Source organism: Scyliorhinus canicula, chromosome 6, assembly GCF_902713615.1.
Source record: "Scyliorhinus canicula chromosome 6, sScyCan1.1, whole genome shotgun sequence".
Lineage (NCBI taxonomy): Eukaryota > Metazoa > Chordata > Chondrichthyes > Carcharhiniformes > Scyliorhinidae > Scyliorhinus > Scyliorhinus canicula.
Window position 1 is genome coordinate 28,085,972 of NC_052151.1, and position 21,874 is coordinate 28,107,845.

Genomic DNA, 21,874 nt, shown 5'->3' on the forward strand with positions numbered 1-21,874 from the left:
GAATGGCTGCCTCCTGCATTGTAAAGGATTCTACGATTCTATGCATACATAAATTTGATATTGTCCAACTGACCTATTTGATGTAGCTCCTCTTCTGCCTAATCCTGGGCAGTGTCCTCCTCTCTGGACCTCAGCCTTCATCTCGGATTGCCAATAACAATATGATGCAGGTTAAATTTATTGAGGCCCCATGTTACTGGTAATACTTTTCACTTAACCAGCGGCAATTGGAAAATTCTGGATTCGGTGCCCTGATTTTCAACTCCAAATCTTTAACTGGGAGAAAGTATTTCAGAAGTCACTGGCTACGCGCAAGGCCATGCTTCGCAAAACCCGTCCTTACACATCGAGTCCATATCTTTAATGTGGCCAAAGGTTTAACTGAATGGGCTGCGTGAGATTTGAAAGATGTACTTCAGCCGGATACAAGGCAAATTCCAGGTTTTTGACTTTGGTTTTGCTCTTTCAGGGAGATGAAGAGGAAAGGGCTGTCCAGTGTTCGACGCTTGGCTCGCTTTCACCAGGAACTTCTCCTCACGAGGCTTCACCCTGTCTGCTTGGCAGTGACAAAGGAGGTGGGTGGTGTGTCCACAAACCAGCTCCACTTCCACAAACCGGCTCCCTTGTTCTCCAAGACCCCAGCCAAGGAAGGTCTTTTTCTGAACTTAGAACCATAAGAATGTAGGCGTTGCAGGCCTGTAAATATCTGAGGATGTAAAAAGAAAGCAGGTCAATTTTTGGATCTGTCCATTTATTGGTTGCAGCTATGGGAAGATAAGAGAGCCCCTTTCTACAAAAGGGCAAGGATCTGTGGACATGCATTCCAAAATCTCTCGCTTCCGCAACCCCTGTCAAGCATAATACTGCTAGTTAGGGAGCTACAACAGTTTGGTCCTAGTGATGATGAAAGAACGGTGAATTTTGTCTCCATTGGGATGGTGTGTAATTCAGAAAACCCGGAGGTGGCGACATTCCCTTGTACCTGCTGCTCCTGTCCGTCCAGGTGGAATCGATCACAGTTTGGGGAATTGCAGTTGAAGAAACCTTGAAAAGGTGCTGAAGTGCATCCTATAAATAGTACACAGTACAGACACTGTGCTGGCAGTGAAGGGAGTGAATGGTCAAGGTAGTGAATGGGCTGCGAAACATGCAGTGTAGAAGATAAATGATGGAAATACTAATGTAACTCAAGGGCTATAGATTCAGGATTGAGGCACATTTTTCTATCTAGGCCCATCGCGCTATTGAGTGAGATGGGTTGGGTGGGGGGTCTCCTGGAGTCACACCAATGATTTTCAACCATTTGGACCACCACTTGAACTATGACTATGCTCATCTAGATCCTAATACATGTTTTTGGACGCTGCCTCCAATTTTGACATAATGTTACCTTGTGGTAAGATGGAGTTAGATGAACTTTAATGAGGACAAGTCTTTGCAGTGCAAATGCTCTGGTAGTTTAATTGCAGTATCTCTACAGTCCGAGAAGTAGGGTCTTGGAGAACTGATGAACGGGAGAGGCCGAACTTCGTTGTGTGCTGACGAAAGGTTTTCATTTCCCCAGGTTAATAACCTACGATCCAAGGTTGCCCGTTCTGCGATCTTGTCCCTCAGTGAACTCCTCTCCCAGCTGAAGAGGAACATGGACCAGGAAGTAGACGAGGTGACCAGAATCCTGCTGCACAAGACGGGCGACTCCAATGAGTTTATCCGAGAGGAGGCAGTCAAGGCGCTGGCCATTATGGCGAAGAGTGTTAGCCCATCACGGGCACTGACCGCCCTCATCGCAGGCGGCTTAAAGTAAGCAAATATGTAAGCGTCACTTAGAAACGTGTTAACATCGGGGATTAGGTAGTGTCTCCGCCCCCCCCCCCCCCCCCCCCCCCCCCCCCCCCCTTCCCCTCCCCAACCTAGCAGCCCTGGACACAGGACAAAGGGCTGGGATAAGAGATTAGTGGTAACACTCTTGCCTCTGAATCACATGCATCCAAGTTCAAGTCCCACTGCAGGTCTTGAGCACCAAGTCAATGCTGAAAATCTAGTGCAGAACTGAGAAAGTGCTGCACTAGAACATAGAACATAGAACATTACAGCACTGTACGGGCCCTTCGGCTCTCGATGTTGCGCCGACCCGTGAAACCATCTGAAGCCTATCTGACCTATTCCATTTTCATCCATATGTCTATCCAGTGAGCACTTAAATGCCCTTAAATTTGGCGAGTCTACTACTGTTGCAGGCAGGGCGTTCCACACCCCTACTACTCTCTGAGTAAAGAAACTGCCTCTGCCATCTGTCCTATATCTACCACCCCTCAATTTAAAGCTATGGCCCCTCGTGTTGGTCATTACCATCCGAGGAAAGAGACTCTCACTGTCCACCCTATCTAACCCTCTGACTATCTTATATGTCTCTATTAAGTCACCTCTCAGCCTTCTCCTCTCTAACGAAAACAACCTCAAGTCCCTGAGCCTTTCCTCGTAAGACCTTCCCTCCATACCAGGCAACATCCTAGTAAATCTCCTCTGAACCCTTTCCAAAGCTTCCACATCCTTCCTATAATGTGGTGACCAGAACTGCACGCAGTACTCCAGGAGCGGCCGCACCAGAGTTTAGTACAGCTGCAGCATGATCTCGTGGCTCCGAAACCCAATCCCCCTACTGATAAAGGCTAGCACACCATATGCCTTCTTAACAGCCCTATTAACCTGGGTGGCAACTTTCAGGGATTTATGTACCTGGATGCCGAGATCTCTCTGTTCATCTACACTACCAAGAATCTTGCTATTAGCCCAGTACTCTGCATTCCTGTTACTCCTTCCAAAGTGAACCACCTCACACTTTTCCGCATTAAACTCCATCTGCCACCTCTCAGCCCAGCTCTGCAGCTTATCTATGTCCCTCTGTAACCTATAACATCCTTCAGCACTATCCACAACTCCACCGACCTTCGTGTCATCTGCAAATTTACTAACCCATCCTTCTACACCCTCTTCCAGGTCATTTATAAAAATGACAAACAGCAGTGGCCCCAAAACAGATCCTTGCAGTACACCACTAGTAACTGAACTCCAGGATGAACATTTGCCATCAACCACCACCCTCTGTCTTCTTTCAGCTAGCCAATTACTGATCCAAACCGCTAAATCACCTTCAATCCCATACTTCCGTATTTTCTGCAATAGCCTACCGTGGGGAACCTTATCAAAAGCCTTACTGAAATCCATATACACCACATCAACTGCTTTACCCTCATCCACCTGTTTGGTCACCTTCTCAAAAAACTCAATAAGGTTTGTGAGGCATGACCTACCCTTCACAAAACCGTGTTGAGTATCGCTAATCAACTTGTTCTTTTCAAGATGATTATAAACCCTATCTCTTATAACCTTTTCCAACATTTTACCCACAACCGAAGTAAGGCTCACAGGTCTATAATTACCAGGGTTGTTTCTACTCCCCTTCTTGAACAAGGGGACAACATTTGCTATCCTCCAGTTTTCCGGCACTATTCCTGTCGACAAAGACGACATAAAGATCAAGGACACAGTTGGAGGTGTTGCGAGGTGAAGTGTCAAACTGAGACCCCATTTTGCCTGCTCGGGTGGATGTTCCAGGCTCCACGACATTATTCTGAACAAGAGCAGGTGTCACAGCTACGATTCATCCCTCAATCAACATCATGAAAAACTAGATTATCTGGTCATTGGCACATTGCTGTTTGTTGGAGTTTGTCGACATTACAACAGTGACCACACTTCAAAAGTGCTTTATTGGCTGTAAAGTGCATCAAAACATCCAGTGGCTGTGAGAAGTGCTTTATAAATGCAAGTTGTTTTTATTTAACCCGTCCATAAACTCTCCATTTCTTCAGCTTTTCCCAGTCGAACATTCAGCCATATGAGGCCTATCTTTATCATTTGCTCCCTTATCTCCTCCACCTTGTAATAGAAAGGGGTTAACGGATTGGACATGCTAATATCTGAAGTAGATGATGATATACCACTGACACTGTCAGTCATGTGTTAGTCTCCCCCTGGAGAGGGAGAGAGGCCAGAATCATGCCCGGGTGCTCCATGCCTACTCGGTAACCTGTTTAGGTGAAGCACTAATAAACAAGGATTAAGCAGATACCAGAATATGTCCCCAGTCTGTCTGTGGACCACATTCTGCACCCAAAATCAAGATGTGGACTGTCTGGCAATCACACAGAGACATTGATGGAGAAAACCCCATTGGTGTTGTCAAAGAAACCTCAGAATGAAGCAGCCTTTGGAAGTAGCTCAAGACATTTTGGTGAAAGAAGGATGCACACTGGAGAGATATGACGATGACCGTACCTGGTCCTACCCCTCTCGTGCCCGTTTGGCTGCCTCAAGGGCCCGCAGAGAGGCCAACAGTGGGAGATATAGAAACACAATCTTCCCCGGAATGGGGCAGTATCAGACCTTCACGATAAAGAGCAGAAGCTTCAAGTTAGTTCCTTTCTTTATTCAGTAGGTCCGGTCACAGATGAGATATGAATATGTCTCAGGCATCACCTTCACCATCACTGAGGTATGTCCTAACCCACCGGAAGGACATCCCAGAAAGAAACCTCCTGCTGATTACCACCTACTGCCCTTCATGAGCTGATGAATCAGTCCTTCTCCACATTGAGTACCATTTGTAGGAAGCCCCGAGGGTGGCTAGGGATTACAATGTCCTTTGGGCTTCAATGTCCATCACCAAGTGTGGCTCAGTAGTGCCAGTACTAACCGAGGTGGTAGAACTCAAAAGGACCTAACTGCCAGTCTTGGTTTGCAATTGATGCTGAGGGAACCAACAAGAGGAAAAAAGCTACTTGACTTTGTCTTCACCACTCTACGTGTTGCAGATGTATCTGTCCATGGCAGTGTTGATAGGAGTGATGACTGCACAGGTTTTGTGGAGATGAAACCCCATCTTCACACTAAGGACAGCCTTTGAGGTGCTGTGCCTGACACTGTGCTAAATGGGATAGATTCAGATCAGATGCAGCAGTTCAAACCTGGTCAGTGATGATGCTGTGGACCACCACCATCTGGAGAATTGTATTCAACCCCAATCTGTAACTTCAAGATCCAGCATATCCCTCACTCTACCTTTACCATCAAGCCAAAGGACTAAACCCAGTTCCCTCAGGAGTGCAGGAGACCACGCCAGGAGACCACGCCAGGAGACCACGCCAGGAGAGCACGCCAGGAGAGCACGCCAGGAGAGCACGCCAGGAGAGCACGCCAGGAGAGCACGCCAGGAGAGCACGCCAGGAGACCACGCCAGGAGACCATGGCAGAGACCACGCCAGGAGACCACGCCAGGAGACCACGCCAGGAGACCACGGCAGAGACCACGGCAGAGACCACGGCAGAGACCACGCCAGGAGACCACGCCAGGAGACCACGCCAGGAGACCACGCCAGGAGACCACGCCAGCAGACCACGCCAGGAGACCACGCCAGGAGACCACGCCAGGAGACCATGTAAGTAACCAAGCCAGGAGACAACACCAGGAGACCATGCCAAGTGACCACGCCAGTAGACCGCACCAGGGGACCGTGCCAGGAGACCATGCCAAGTGACCACGCCAGGAGACCGTGCCAGGAGACCGTGCCAGGAGACCGTGCCAGGAGACCGTGCCAGGAGACCATGCCAAGTGACCACGCCAGGAGACTACGCCAGGAGACTACGCCAGGAGACCACACCAGGAGACCATGTAAGTAACCAAGCCAGGAGACAACACCAGGAGACCATGCCAAGTGACCACGCCAGGAGACCGTGCCAAGTGACCACGCCAGGAGACCGTGCCAAGTGACCACGCCAGGAGACTACGCCAGGAGACACACTAGGAGACACGCCAGGAGACCATGCCAAGTGACCATGCCAGGAGACCGCGCCAGGAGACCATGCCAAGTGACCATGCCAGGAGACCGCACCAGAAGACCGCGCCAGGAGACCATGCCAAGTGACCATGCCAGGAGACACGCTAGGAGACCACACCAGGACACCATGCCAGGAGACCGCACCAGGAGACCACGCCAGGAGACCACACCAGGAGACCACACCAGGAGATCACACCAGGAGACCACACCAGACCATGCCAAGTGACCACGCCAGGAGACACTCTAGGAGACCACACCAGGACACCATGCCAGGAGACCGCACCAGGAGACCACGCCAGGAGACCACACCAGGAGACCACACCAGGAGACCACACCAGGAGACCACACCAGGAGACCACACCAGGAGATCACACCAGGAGATCACACCAGGAGACCACACCAGACCATGCCAGGAGACCACGCCAGGAGACATGCTAGGAGACATGCCAGGAGACCATGCCAGGAGACCATGCCAAGTGACCATGCCAGGAGATCACACCAGGAGATCACGCCAGGAGACCATGCCAGGAGACCACACCAGGAGACCACGCCAGGAGACCACGCCAGGAGACCACGCCAGGAGACCATGCCAGGAGACCACACCAGGAGACCACACCAGGAGACCACGCCAGGAGACCACGCCAGGAGACTACACCAGGAGCAGTACCAGACATACCAAAAAATGAGAGCCCAATCTGATGAAGTTATAACATAAGACCACCTGCAGACTAAACTGCGGAAGCAGCATATAGACATGTGTAAGTGACCCATGACAAATAAATCAGATCTAAACTCTAGTCCTGCCACAGCCAGTCATGAATGATGGTGGACAATAAACTGGAGGAGGAGGCGCCACATATATCGCCATCCTTGATTGCTCGGATCAACATTTCTCAGCAATCAAAAATACATGCTTGAACTAAACCAAGTCCAACTTCTATATTGTTCCTTCCTAATTCAGATTCCTAAAATCACAATGTCCGAAGTGGCAATGGTCAGGAAATGTGCACTTTCCATTACCCCTTTTGTTTTCAGAGTTAAAAGAGAAGTTTGCCAAAATACGTTGCTTATTTGTTTGTGTCTCATTATCCAGCCACCGTAATGCCAGTGTTCGGAGGTGTACCGCTGAGAACCTGCTGTATGTTGCTGAACAGCTTGGAGCTGAGAGATTGCTATCAGGGACCAAGGACAATACAGACCAGATTGTTCAAACAATGGTGAAATTTTCACAGGATGGGAATCAGGAAACAAGGTGTGAGCAGATGTTGCAGCAGCTGTGATAGCAGTTTAAGTGGGAAGTGTTTGAGGGTGGCTGTGGGGTGGAAGAAGGATTCAAGATTCAAACAATTGCTCCAATTGTTTTTTGCCCATCAGTCTTGGTAACAGTGGTTAGCACTGTAGCATCTCAGCGCCAGGGTCCCAGGTTCGATCCCCGGCTTGGCTCACTGTCTGTGAGGAGTCTGAACGTTCTCCCCGTGTCTGCGTGGGTTCCCTCCGGGTGCTCCGGCTTCCTCCCACAAGTCCCGAAAGACGTTCTGTTAGGTGAATTGGACATCCTGAATTCTCCCTCCGTGTACCCGAACAGATGCTGGAGTGTGGCAACCAGGGGCTTTTCACAGTAACGTCATTGCAGTGTTAATGTAAGCCTACTTGTGACACTAATAAAGATTACTTTAAAAATATGTCTTCATAAACACCTGGCTGTATGGTTTGGAACAAGATATCACATCCAAACAGATGTGGGAGGAAACCAGAGTACCTGGAGGAAATCCACACAGACACGGGGAGAACGTGCAGACTCCGGACAGACAGTGACCCAGCGGGGATTCGAACCAGAGAGCCTGGCGCTGTGAAGCAACTGTGCTAACCACTGTTACCAGGACTGTTCCTCGAATATAATTGGAGCAATTATTTGAATCTTGAATCCTTCTACCCGACACAAGCTAATTTCTCTCTTCTCTTTACAGGTTTCCATAAGATTTTTACTAACACTGATAAATCTCACTATTGATCGGAAGAGCCATGCAACTATTGCCACATTGTCAGTTCTTTTATCAACCATTGACAAATCTAGGAGGGTGTCTACGTGACCCAGTAAAACGCAACCCTACAAATTACTGTCGGTGTGACACAGTAAACCTCTGCCTTTCGCAACCCCTGTTTCACAAATTTGTTTACCTGCGTGAAAGGGTTTTGTACTCCTGATCGCCCATCACAACACCATATGAAATGAAATGAAAATGAAAATCGCTTATTGTCATAAGTAGGCTTCAAATGAAGTTACTGTGAAAAGCCCCTAGTCACCACATGCCGGCGCCTGTTCGGGGAGGCTGGTACGGGAATTGAACCCGCGCTGCTGGCCTTGTTCTGTATTACAAGCCAGCTGTTTAGCCCACTGTGCTAAACCAGCCCCTAATCTTTGTCTATTCGCTGTATTGATCACGAAACAGCTTCAGAAATTGGCAGGATTTCTACAGAGGTTCATTTTAAAATACCTGTTTATCACCTTCAAGGGGTTACAAATGAGGGACTGCAAGGGTTTGACTTACTGGATAGTCGGTAGCTCCCTGTAGCCCCACATCAGGGTGGGGGTGGGAGGGGAGCGGAGTTACTTTGTTGGTTAATGCTTTACAGGGTTTAATTTGTTGAAACAGAAATATAGATTTCTTTGGGTGAAAAGGTTAAAAGCGCATTGAGCTGCTTCATGAAGTGCAAAGGCTAAGCTGCTGAGTAAGATAGTGGCATTGCAGAATTACTACATTCTGGGTAAAGTTAAGACTCTGATTGCATATTGTCACAATAGAGTTTTTGTTTTTGATGTCTGCAGTCAAGCTCCTTTGGGATGTGAATTTAAGGGGTGTCACTGCACAGGAGAGATAGGTAAATAATTGGAGAGGTTTCCACATCTGGAAGAGCAAATCTCAGATGGACAGCAGTCAAGTAATTTGACAATGGCTGCAATCTATCTAATTCACTCCCATTATAAAGTATGTTTGCCATTTCGCCTTTTGCAAGATTTTGTGGGAACGTATGGCGAACGGTAGGACTTTACTGTGCTAATGAACGCATGCTTAACACACGCATGTGTTATGATACCGAGCTAGACCCCAACTTTTGTTAGGATACCGGATGTGAACCCCAAACAGTTTTTCAATTTGAAAAACGGTGAGGAAAAGATACTTTACCCCAGGAGTGATGGCTCTGACTAATAGGTATCTCCTCTGTTAAAACAAACTTTAATTTAAGCACATAATTAACCACATTAATATCAAAGAAATAGCTGTACAACAATCAGTTAAACAGTTCTCAAATAAAAGGAAAAGAAACTTCAACTTACTATCAATTAAGCAACCCAACATAGTTCAAATGCTGCTTATAAATAAAGTTAACAAAATGAATTACTTCCTTATCTGTGCATACTTTTTGGAGAGAGAGCCTTTTCAGGAACAATCTAAAATTATTTTGGCTGGTCAGACTCATCTGCTCAACCAACAGCATTCAGCAAGCCTGCACACTACAGACAGACCTCTCTCCTCCCATTAATTACATCAACTGTATTCCACTATGATGTTCCATTACCTTAGCAAGGTCTATGATTATTTAGATCAATGGATGTTTTGGAAACTACATCATCCCACAATCTGATTGGACTTCCCACTTTAGTAGCTGCTGGAGTGCTGAGATTCAGACACTCAAATCCATCTGAGTACAATCCCTCATAAATTATATACTCTCCAGGGAATCTCCAGCAATCAAAACAATATCTCATTAGCCATCTCTCTGTAAACAAGTAAATGGTTAAAATCAATCATTGCATCATTCTTTACAATACCTTAATTACAGCTATAGCATGCCTGTATGTATTTTAAATCAAGGTGTTTTAATAACTTTACTGCCACAAATATGAAACAATATACAACAAATTCTACATTCATCACACATGCCATCTTCATCCATCTGCAATGTTAACAAGGGTCATTAGCCATTTACAGTTTATGCTACTGTTACTTTGAAAAGGTATACATATGAATGTCACAAAACATTCATAAATGTAAATGTTGCCAAAAGTAATTAGGTTATGGTGTTGTAGGACATCCCGCAACAGTATCAGCGAGAGTGATGGTTGGATAGTGAGTGGACTCGGGTTGGGGGGGGGGGGGGGGCTGTCTGATCTCAGTCCCGGCGATAGTGATGGATTTGAGTATCTGAATCTCAGGGACAGCATGGTAGCACAGTGGTTAGCACAGTTGATCCACAGCTCCAGGGTCCCAGGTTCGATTCTCGACTTGGGTCACTGTCTGTGTGGAGTCTTAATAACTTTACTGCCACAAATATGAAACAATATACAACAAATTGTATTTGTTCTCCCCGTGTCTGCATGGGTTTCCTCTGGGTGCTCTGGTTTCCTCCCACAGTCAAATGATGTGCAAGTTAGGTGGATTGGCCATGCTAAATTGCCCTTAGTGTCCAAAAAAAGGTTAGGTGGGGTTACAGGGTTACGAGTGTGGACTTAAGTAGGGTGCTATTTCCAAGGGCTGGTGCAGACCCGATGGGCTGAATGGCCTCCTTCTGCACTGTAAATTCTATAACCCCAGCAGCTACTAAAGTGGCAGTCCAATCAGATTGTGGGATGATGTTCTTTCCAAAACCTCAATTGATCTAAATGCTCATTCCACTCTGAGTTTTATCAGCTTTGTAAAGGTGATACACAACATACATTGAAAATGGAAATGAAATGAAAATCGCTTATTGTCACAAGTAGGCTTCAAATGAAGTTACTGTGAAAAGCCCCTAGTCACCACATTCCGGCGCCTGTTCGGGGAGGCTGGTACGGTAATTGAACCGTGCTGCTGGCCTGCCTTGGTCTGCTTTAAAAGCCAGCTATTTAGCCCTGTGCTAAACCAGTCCCAATTCTGCTTTTTGTAGTTCAGGGGTGGTCTGTTTCATTGCACAAGACCTTTAAGGTGTTGTGTGGGGCTATGCAAGCACGGTAACCTAAAGGGTTTGCCTTGTCTGTGGCCTTTCGATTTGTTGAGAGGTTGTACAGCCTAGAAGGAGCATTGGTGACATCCATCGCTTCTCGACCATTTGGCTAAGATCAAACTTGAGTTTAGGGTTAATACATGTTCTTATCCGCTTGGATCTTGTATGTCTCTCTTGCGTGGACAATGAATTGATTCAATTTGAATTTGAATTGCTTTTCAGAGCAAGCAAGGAGATGGATTAACGGCTTGCCCTGTCTCCTCTGCGTATTGGCTTTGCAAAACTGAGAAATGAATAACATTTTACACAAGGTTAAGTCCAGGTTCTGTTGTCCGATAGGTTTTATGGTCGGAAGGCGCTGAACATTTTGGCGTCCCATCCGGAGTTTGAGAGATACATGGAACGCTCACTTCTGTCTCAGGATCTGCACCATGTAATCACAGCCATAAAACAGAGGGTGAGTCTCCTCCGATTGGATTCGATCCTGTAACTCTGAGTTTCACTTTCACTGCGGCATTTGCTATCAGGGTTAAAATTTGGTAAAATGAAACATGTCCAACGCATACGGTGGCATCTTAAGGACTCCTCAAAATGGTATCTCAGGAAGTAGATTAGGCTATTGAAGCTAATTAACAATATGGCATGCTCCTAAATAGTTTTTGACGTTAACATAGACTGTAACATCAGTCTCTTATCAGTAGCCCCTGTACAGGTCACTGTCTTAATAAATGGTCAATGCCTTAAAAGTGAGGATTTGGTAGTATAGTGATCATGTTTCAGAACATAACACATTGGAGCCGAAGTAGGCCACTCGGCCCATCAAGTATGCTCCGCCATTCAGTGAGATCATGACTGATCTGATATGATAATCCTCAACTCCATTTCCCCGCCTTACCACCCTTGATTCCTTTACTGATTAAAAATCTATCTCAGCCTTGAACATCCTTATCGACCCAGCCTCTACAGCTCTCTGCGTAAAGAATTCCACAGATTTACTACCCTCTGAGAAAAGAAAGTCCTCCTCATCCCTGTCTTAAATGGGTGATCCCTTACTCTGAGATTATGCCCTCTGGTCCTAGACTCTCTCACAAGGGGAAACATCCTCTCAGCATCGACCCTGTCAAGCCCCCTGAGAACCCTATATGTCTCAATAAGGTCACCTCTATTCTTCTAAACTCCAATGAGCATTGTTCCAACTTACTCAACATCTCCTCCAGGTTTTTAAAACTTTCCCAATCCTCTGCCTTACCACTAACCTTTCCCGCATTGTGTTTTTTTTTCCAGTAATACTACCCTTAACTTCCTTGGTTAACCATGATTGATTTATCGATCCCCTTCTTAGAATCCTTCTTCCTCACTGGGATATTTCTTTCTTGTGAATCATGAGCTATATTCATAAACGTCTGCCATTGTTGATCAACCATCTTTTCTGCTAAACTCCTTTCCAGTCCACTCCAGCCAACTCTGTCCTGATTAATTTGTAATTATTCTTATTTAGGTTTTGCACAGTTGTTTCTGACTTAAGTTTCTCACTCTCAAACTGAATGCTAAATTCTAACATGTTATGGTCACTGTTTCCTAGGGGATCTTTTACTCTGAGATTGTTTATTTAACACATTACCAGATGCAAAATAGTCTTGGTTGGATCCGCAACATATTATTCTAGGAAACTGCCCCGAATACACTCTATGAATTCTTCCTCATGGCTACCTGTTCCGTATCTTTCCGTATCTTTTCCGTATCTACATGTCACCCATGATTAATGTACTGCCTTTGTTACATGCCCTCATTATCTCCTGATCTCATTATTCTCCAATCTGCTGTATAGCTACTGTTAACAGGCCTAAAAACTACTCCCGTTAGTATCTTCTTGCCCTTGTTACGAAAAGGCACAACCAGGGGCTGGTTTAGCACACTGGGCTAAATCGCTGGCTTTTAAAGCAGACCAACGCAGGCCAGCAGCACGGTTCAATTCCCGTACCAGCCTCCCCGAACAGGTGCCGGAATGTGGCGACTAGGGGCTTTTCACAGTAACTTCATTTCAGTCTACTCGTGACAATAAGCGATTTTCATTTTTCATTTCATTTCAACCCCTAAATACTTTGTTTCCAGTTTTGATCTGCTTGTAACTACGTTTCTGTAATGACTAAGATCATACCAATTAACCTCAATATGTGCCATAAATTCATTTATTTTGTGCTGAATACCATGTGCATTTAAGTAAAGAACCATTAATTTTACCTTTTACCATTTTTCCCCCTTTTAACCCTATTTCTGCTGATTTTAATGAGTGTACAGTCTGTCCCTTCCTGTCACACGCTGGGTATTATTACTTAAATAGCTGCCTTGCAATGCTGCCATATCCTTTTGTTTTGTAAGCCAAGATATCCCCTCACAAAGGGGCAATTTTAATATGGCTAATCTACCTAACCCGCACATCTTTGGACTGTGGGACGAAACCGGAGCACCCAGAGGAAACCCACGCAGACATGGGGAGAACGTACAAACTCCACATCGACTGTCGCCCAAGACCTGAATCAGGTCCCTGGTGCTGTGTGCAGCAGTGCTAATCATTGTGCCATCGTGCCACCCGATAATCTTATTAAATAATTGCTCATTGCTTTACAGCAATGAACCTATCATTCATAACTAGAGATCAGGCTTACTCCCTAGTCTCCATCGATGTTATTCGAGATGAAACATTGGTAGGGGCCTGAAAGAAACCTGGGTGGGGGGTTTCCGATTGTTCTTCATTTTCTGATGTGATACCTAGGGCTGGATTCTCCGTTTCAGGGACTATGTCCCCACGCTGTTGTGAAAACTGTGGCCTTTTACATCAGAAGAACTGGTGTCAAAAGGCCACAGATTCACAGCCTTTCAGGGGGCTCGTCGGCAGCTGTCATGGAGCCCGCAGCTCCAGCTGCTGATACAGCCTCCCACAATTCTGGGTCAGAGGCCGTGCATGCGCATGGTGGTGGCCTCCAGCCGCCATGTCGTGCTCCATGGCGCACGCAGACTGTGGACCTGCACCGCGGAAATAGTGCCCCCAATCAGCCACACGCTCGACCTGGACTGCCCGCTCAAAAATGCCCCAGTCCCGAATGAGGCCCCCCCTGCCCTCCGATCGGCCTGTCCCTGACTGTAACAGCTGCGGCCTGAGTCTGCAGCCACCTCACGAGTATCCCGAACTGCAGGACGATGAGTGGGCCAGGCCGTCGGGAATTCGGCCGATTGGGGGCAGAGAATAGCAGGGCGGTCCTCATACAATGGCCTCAGGTAGTGGATATTCGGGAGGGGGGGGGGGGGGGCGCGGAGAATCGCTGAACCGGTGCCGGCCCCGATTTCATGCGGGAAACGGGATTCTACGCTCTGTTGCTGAATGTGATTACGGCGTTGGGGTGGGGAGAATCCAGCCCCTGGTATCTGATCTGTGTATTCTCATCATTGATGAGGTAACGTGTGGCATGGAATTTGTGAGCAAGGCATCGCCTCGTTAGGCCTCTCCCCAGCATTCTGTGATAGAAAGCAGAGAGGGGATCCAAGGATCTACTGTCCTTGTCTTCAAATAGTGGGAGATGTGTATGAGCGGTCTGGCTTAATTTTCTCTCTTGATTTGCTCCCTGCTCCTGTAGAAACTTTCCTGTTGCCCTCAGAAAAACCCCAACGCCAGATTTCCTGCGGTAGTAACTCAATAACATCCAGCAAAGAAATGGCAATAAAACTTTAATGATGGCCAAGATTGCCTTGGGCCATCCATATACCTCAATATGGGAAGTGTGGCAATTTGTCTCAAAGTCCGAGGGTGATTGTGAACGCGTGTGTGATTTTCCCACCGAATCAGCGGAGGTTTGGTGTGAAGATCAAGCCCATTTAAAAATTAGCAGTATTCCAAGTTTGGTCAGCTATATAGTCAGTAAGGGCCAACTGCTAAATGTGGTTTGATAAGATTGAAATTGGAAAGTGGTAAAACGTGAAATATTTAATTAATATATATCTTTCCTGTTATTCAGGGGCTCGGAGATGTTTCTTCAGATCCTTACTTGCTGAATGGTAAAAACTCAAGGGTCAACAGCTCCTCAAACTGTCTGGAAAATCTATCCAATACTGGAAGGTGAATTATAATCTCAATCTTGACCAAATACAATGATATTGTAAAATTATATTTCTTACATTTCCTTTTCCGCTGGTCTGAACGTGTGTTTTTTTTAACTCCAAACCCTAATCTTGACACTGCTTTCCTGGTTCGTGTTTTTTTTGTGTAAATTTAGAGTACCCAATTCATTTTTTCCAATTAAGGGGCAATTTAGCGTGGTCGATCCACCTAACCTGCACATCTTTGGCATGTGGGGGCGAAACCCACGCAAACACAGGGAGAATGTGCAAACTCCACAGGGACAGTGACCCAGAGCCGGGATCGAACCTGGGACCTCGGCGCCATGAGGCAGTAGTGCTAACCACTGCATCACTGTGTTGCCCCTTTTCTGGTTCATCTTTAACCACAGAAATCAGTTGTATCAACTGCGGTTTTAGATCTTTGTTTTCATCAATAAATTGGGGTTATACAATCCAACATTAGTGTTTCAATCAAATCATGTGACACAACTCCTTTTGATTCTATGATTCTTTATTATTGAATTCACAATTCACTATTTGACAAGGTCCCTCATGGTAGACTGGTACAAAAGGTGAAGCCACACGACATCAGGGGTGAGCTGGCAAGGTGGATACAGAACTGGCTAGGTCATAGAAGGCAGAGAGTAGCAATGGAAGGATGCTTTTCTAATTGGAGGGCTGGGACTAGTGGTGTTCTGCAGGGATCAGTGCTGGGACCTTTGCTGTTCGTAGTATATATAAATTATCTGGAGGAAAATGTAACTGGTCTGATTAGTACGTTTGCAGACGACACAAAGGTTGGTAGAATTGCGGATAGCAATGAGGACTGTCAGAGGATACAGCAGAATTTAGATCATTTGGAGACTTGGGCGGAGAGATGGCAGATGGAGTTTAATCCGGACAAATATGAGGTAATGCATTTTGGAAGGCCTAATGCCGGTAGGGGATATACAGTGAATGGTAGAATCCTCAAGAGTATTGACAGTCAGAGAGATCTAGGTGTACAGCCCACAGGTCACTGAAAGGGGCAACACAGGTGGAGAAGATAGTCAAGAAGGCATACGGCATGCTTGCCTTCATTGGCCAGGGGCATTGAGAATAAGAATTGGCAAGTCATGTTGCAGCTGTATAGAACCTTAGTGGGCCACACTTGGCGTACAGTGTTCAATTCTGGTTGCCACACTACCAGAAGTATGTGGAGGTTTTAGAGAGGGTGCAGAAGAGATTTACCAGGATGTTGCCTGGTATGGAGGGCATTAGCTATGAGGAGCGGTTGAATAAACTCGGTTTGTTCTCACTGGAACGACGGAGGTTGAGGGGCGACCTGATAGAGGTCTACAAAATTATGAGGGGCATAGACAGAGTGGATAGTCAGAGGCTTTTCCAAGGGTAGAGGGGTCATTACCAGGGGCATAGGTTTAAGGTGCGAGAGGCAAGGTTTAGAGGAGATCTACGAGGCAAGTTTTTTACACAGACGGTAGTGGGTGCCTGGAACTCGCTGCCGGAGGTGGTGGTGGAAGCAGGGACGATAGTGACATTTAAGGGGCATCTTGACAAATACATGAATAGGATGGGAATAGAGGGATATGGACCAGGAAGTGTAGAAGATTTTAGTTTAGACGGGCAGCATGGGTGGCACAGGCTTGGAGGGCTGAAGTGCTGTACTTTTCTTTGTTCTTTGTTCTTTTTGTATACACTTTACCACTACAGCAAAACCTGATTTGCTCGAAACACGCAGCCCAATTCATCCATTGATCTAATGCTAAACGATAAGACATCAAAAGACAGGCAATGCAGACAGATAACATGGAGTCAAGATTCACCTTCATCTCAGTCTCTTCCAGTGATTCTGTGATCATGGTTCTATGATCCACCAGTTCTCTTCAATCACTTTATCACTACAAACAGCAACTACAAACAACATGTACTGGACCCATAAGACATGGATGTATGACCTTTCCATCCCTTCAACCGTTCACCCTTTACAAAGCATCCCTGTCCAGCAGGACTGAAAGCTGAACTCATTGTGTGCTGACCCCTCAAACAGCCCAAGATATTGAGATACATGAACCCACACCCCCACTGGCATCAGCCAACCAATCCTATCACTCAGCAAATAACATTCACACTTCACCCTCTTGATCTTGATGATCTATATTGGCTCTTGGTATAGAAAGTCCTTAAATTTATAATTGTGAAACGTGCGTTAAAGCTCCTCCATCGTCTTCGCCTCCTCCCCTGCAGCACCCTTTCTCCATGACATCGTCTAGGAACTCTGCATTCTTCCAATTTTGTGTATCGAGTGAAATATGTAGTAGTATATTGCAATTTCTCTTTGTTAGGGGGGAGTTGGATACACCACGGCAGCAGAGACTGATGACCCACCGACCGACCGTACGCAGCATGGAGGGAGTGGAGCAGGTGAAGCAACTGAACAAGTTGCTGTCTGCTAAAGAGTTCCAGGAGAGAACGCAGGGCATTTCACTGCTGCTGCAGCATTGTGAGACCAACCCAGGATTCGTCACCTCCAACATTGTGAATGTAAGGCCGTGGCACAAGGACATGGGAAAGTATAAAACAAGGAAAAAGATTTTTGGGCTAGCAATTTGGATTCAGAAATCTTTTAATCTTTCTGCCCGATCGCTTTGCTAAAATAAACCCTTGAAGTCTGTTACGCCACCCCGGGTAGGTATGCGGTCAATTCCAGTCCCACCTTCCCCGGAGTCATAACACAAGTGAATTAACCAATAATTCGTATAAAGATTTCCGACGCCTATGGTGCTTAGCTGCCCAATAATTACAATCACCAGGTTTGTAAGTTTAAACATAAATAGTGTTTATTTATACAGTATCAAGAACTATATTGAAATCTGCAGTAAATATGGCTGGATAACTACAAGCTAATGCCTACTACCACCTTTAACTGCCCCACCCTCTACCCACATACACAGACAAACACAGAGGGGTGGAAAGGGGTACAAATAGTAAGGATGAAGGTCAAAAGATAAGGGCGGGATTCTCTGATTCTGAGGCTAAATGTTGATACCGTCGTAAACACCGTCGCCTTTTATGACACCGTCAACAGGCCCCAAGGAGCAGCGATCCTGAGCCCGACAGGGGGTCAGCACGGCACTAGAGCGACTCATGCAGCTCCAGCTGCCAACTATGGCGTCAGATGGGCGCTGCGGGTCTGCGTATGCGCGCTGTGGCCGGCATGAATGCGCGCATGGGCGCTGCGACAGGTGCAAACTCACACATGCATGGTAGCTTCCTTCTCCGCGCCAGGTCCGCCGCAACATGACTGAGAGCTACAGGGGCCGGAGTAAAAGAGGCCCCCACCAGGAGGGGCCGGCCTGCCGATTTGTAGGCCCCGATCACGGGCTAGGCCATGGTGGAGGCCCCCGGGGGGTCGGATCGCCCCTCCCCCCCCCCCAGGCCGTCCCCCCCCCCCCCCCCCCCCCCGTCCCCCCCAGGATGGACACCGAGGTCCTGCTGGGTAAGAACACGTGAACGGCGGCAGCAGAATTCGGGCTATCTTGGTGGCCACTCGGCCCATCCCGTACGGAGAATCCCGCGCGGAGAAGATTGCCAATTAATTGGCCATCTTCCACATCAAGCAAGCTAAAACTCAGCCAATCTATGTTGTTGGTGCTGGTCAGTCTACAACTTCCAGTATGAACCAGCACAGACAAGCACACTGATGCTGAAATCCTCGACTGAATTAAAGTCACATGCCACTGCTTTCTTCTGCTTGAATAAAGATACAGGCTGCCTGAAAAGCACATGTTCATAAATCATCCATGGATCAAAAATGTAATGGGAAAAATAAAAGAATGGGATATTAAGGGAATAGATAGGAACTGACCCTTCTAGGTCCCAATCTTAACTTCCAACCCGTAACGTGATAGATACCAGTGGCTGTGTCCCTCATGGATTCGCAAAGCAGAGAAGATTTTACCCATCTTTGATGGCTATGGCTCATTAACCAGCCGCTTGTTGACTAAAACAATTAGGATGCAGATGGGAAATGGCTGTCATTTGAGGGCAGGCAACAGGAAACCTCCATCTCCTTCCCTACCCCCGTTCCAACACCGTGACAGGTTCAGGCTCAAGCTTCGCCAGTCCTCCCCCTGGGGCTCAGGCTGCGGTCCCTGGCAACTTTGAAGGAAGCTATCACTCCTTAAATTGAAGATTATGTGGGAAAGACGTAGACTTGCTTCATTTTAGCTGTTCTCCACTAACATCATACCACATAGTTTCCGCCAGGTATGCAGAAACGTACTAAAAATCTAACTCACTTTGTCGATCCAGTCTATCCCTCCCACAGAGAGTGACAATACAAATCGCCCTCGGGCCTGGTCATGTTGTGGTTATGATACTGGATTCATCACCTAAAGACACTAAAGTTCACAACTTCTGCCCCAGGAAGTTGAAGAGGTATCAACAACCAACAAAATACCCAATAAACACACTGATTTGCTTCAGATAAAGTACGAATAAGAGAGCATAAGCGGATTAAGAAAATGAGAAATAAGAGCAGGAGTAGGCCATTCTCCCCTTGAGTCTGCTCCACCATTCAGTAGGATCAGGAGCGAACTTCTACATTAACTCCACTTTACCACTCCACACCAATATCACTTCATTCCTTTAGTGTCCAAAAATCGGTCAATCTCAGCCTTGAATACACTGATTGACTAAGTGTCCACAACCTGCAGGTCTAGAGAATACCAAAGATTCACAACCCGCTATGGTGAAACCGGGCGCGATTCTCCCAGAGAGGGAGAAATCGTAAGGCTGGCGTCAAATCCGGGCGGGTTTGACGCCAGCCTCCCCCTCCCCGACCGGGAACCGATTCTGGTCCCCGGTCGGGGCTAGCATGCCGCCGCCGTAAACTCCGGCATCGCGGGCTTAACGAATTTCGTTAAGCCCGCTTGCCAGAGTTTGCGCCGGCTGACGCGTCACATGACATCAGCCGCGCATGCGCGGATTGGAAGACTCCAACCCGCGCATGCACGGATGACGTCATCGCGCATTTGCGCGAAACCCGTGCATGCGCGGGCCGGGATGCCCCTCAGCCGCCCCGCGAAGTGATACAGCGGGGCGGCGGAAGGACAAAGAGTGCGCGGGTATCGGACCCGCTGCCCGCGATCGGTGCCCACCGATCGCGGGCCCATGGCACCCTTGGCACGGCCGTGGTACTGCCGTGCCAATCGGTGCCATGGTTTTAAAAATCGGCACTTTACGGCCGTTTTTACAAACGGCCAGACCAGGTGTGTTTGCCGTTCGTAAAAACAGCCGTAAAGGGCTTGGAACTCGGCCCATCGGCCAGCTGAGAATCGTTGCTGGCCGTAAAAAAACGGCAGCAGCGATTCGTATCGGGAGTCGGGCGTGGGGGGGGGGGGGGGGGGGGGGGAGAATAGCGGGAGGGCGTCAGACTAGCGTGGCCGTAAAATTTTACGAACCCCGCTATTCTCCGCACCGTCGTGAGTGCAGAGAATTGCGCCCGATGTACTAAAGGACCTCGGTGCCAGGGTCAAGAACGTCTCTGAACGAACACAGGACATCCTGAAGGGGGAGGGTGAACAGCCAGAGGTGGTAGTACACATAGGTACTAATGACATAGGCAGGAAGAGTGACGAGGTCCTGCAGAAGGAGTTGAGGGAGTTAGGCAGTAAGCTAAAAAGCAGGACTTCTAGGGTAAAATGAAATGAAAATCGCTTATTGTCACAAGTAGGCTTCAAATGAAGTTACTGTGAAAAGCCCCGAGTCGCCACATTCCGGCGCCTGCATGGTGAGGTTGGTACGGGGATAATAGTGTGGCTAGAAATAGGAGGATAGTGCAGCTAAACACGTCGCTAAACCAATGGTGTAGGAGGGAGGGTTTCAGATTTCTGGACCATTGGGATCTCTTCCGGGACAGGTGCGACCTGTATCAGAAGGACGGGTTGCATCTAAGCTCGAGGGGCACCAATAACCTGGCTGGGAGGTTTGCTAGAGTCACTTAGGAGGATTTAATATGGCAGGGGGGTGGGAACCAGAGCATTAGCTTAGAAGGTGTCATAACTGAAGGGGAAATAGAGAACAAAAATAATAGAACATCACCCTTAGGCAGAGCAAAAAAGGTGACAAGTGTGAGAAGGGAGGTGGTCAATGCAGGATTGAGGGTGTTGTACCTGAATGCGCACAGTATACGGAACAAGGTAAATGAGTTTGTTGTGGACATTGAAATTGACCGGTACGATGTTGTGGGCATCACAGAGACGTGACTGCCAAGGGATCAGGGCTGGGATTTAAATATACAAGGATATGTGTCCTATTGAAAGGACAGACAGATGGGCAATTGGGGTGGGGTTGCATTGTTCATAAGGAATGAAGTTAAATCAATAGCAAGGAGCGATATAGAATCAGAAGGCATAGAATCTCTGTCTGTAGAGTTGAGGAATCGCAAAGGTAAAAAGACCCTGATGGGAGTTATGTACAGGCCCCCTAGCAGTAGTCAGGATGTGGGGCAAGAAATAAATCAGGAGATAGAGAAAGCATGTAAAAAGTTAATATCACAATAATCAAGGGGGACTTCAATATGCACGTTGGCTGGGAAAATCAGGTTGGTAGTGGATCCCAAGAAAAGGAATTTGTGGAATGTTTAAGAGATGGCTTTTTGGAGCAGCTTGTGACAGAGCCCACTAGGGAACAGGCAATTCTGGATTTGGTGATGTGTAATGAGGCAGACTTGATTGGGGAACTTAAGGTGAAGGAACCCTCAGGGAGCAGTGACCACAATATAATAAGAACATAAGAACATAATGATAGAATATGATAGAATTTACCCTGCAGTTTGAGAGGGAGAAGCTGCAATCAGCTTTAACAGTATTACAATTAAA

At 47.2% G+C, this 21,874-nt stretch overlaps 1 protein-coding gene across 2 annotated transcripts in view; it reads left to right on the top strand.

The window, feature by feature from the left end:
• The window catches only part of LOC119967056 (TOG array regulator of axonemal microtubules protein 2-like), a 147,001-nt gene that overhangs the window by 117,163 nt on the left and 7,964 nt on the right, over window positions 1–21,874 (top strand). For both annotated transcript variants that reach the window (XM_038799084.1, XM_038799085.1), the window contains exons 14-19: window positions 470–575; window positions 1,565–1,800; window positions 6,991–7,149; window positions 11,220–11,337; window positions 14,891–14,991; window positions 17,336–17,534. In XM_038799084.1, the coding sequence (XP_038655012.1) occupies window positions 470–575; window positions 1,565–1,800; window positions 6,991–7,149; window positions 11,220–11,337; window positions 14,891–14,991; window positions 17,336–17,534 (919 nt within the window). The remainder of the gene's footprint in view (window positions 1–469; window positions 576–1,564; window positions 1,801–6,990; window positions 7,150–11,219; window positions 11,338–14,890; window positions 14,992–17,335; window positions 17,535–21,874) is intronic.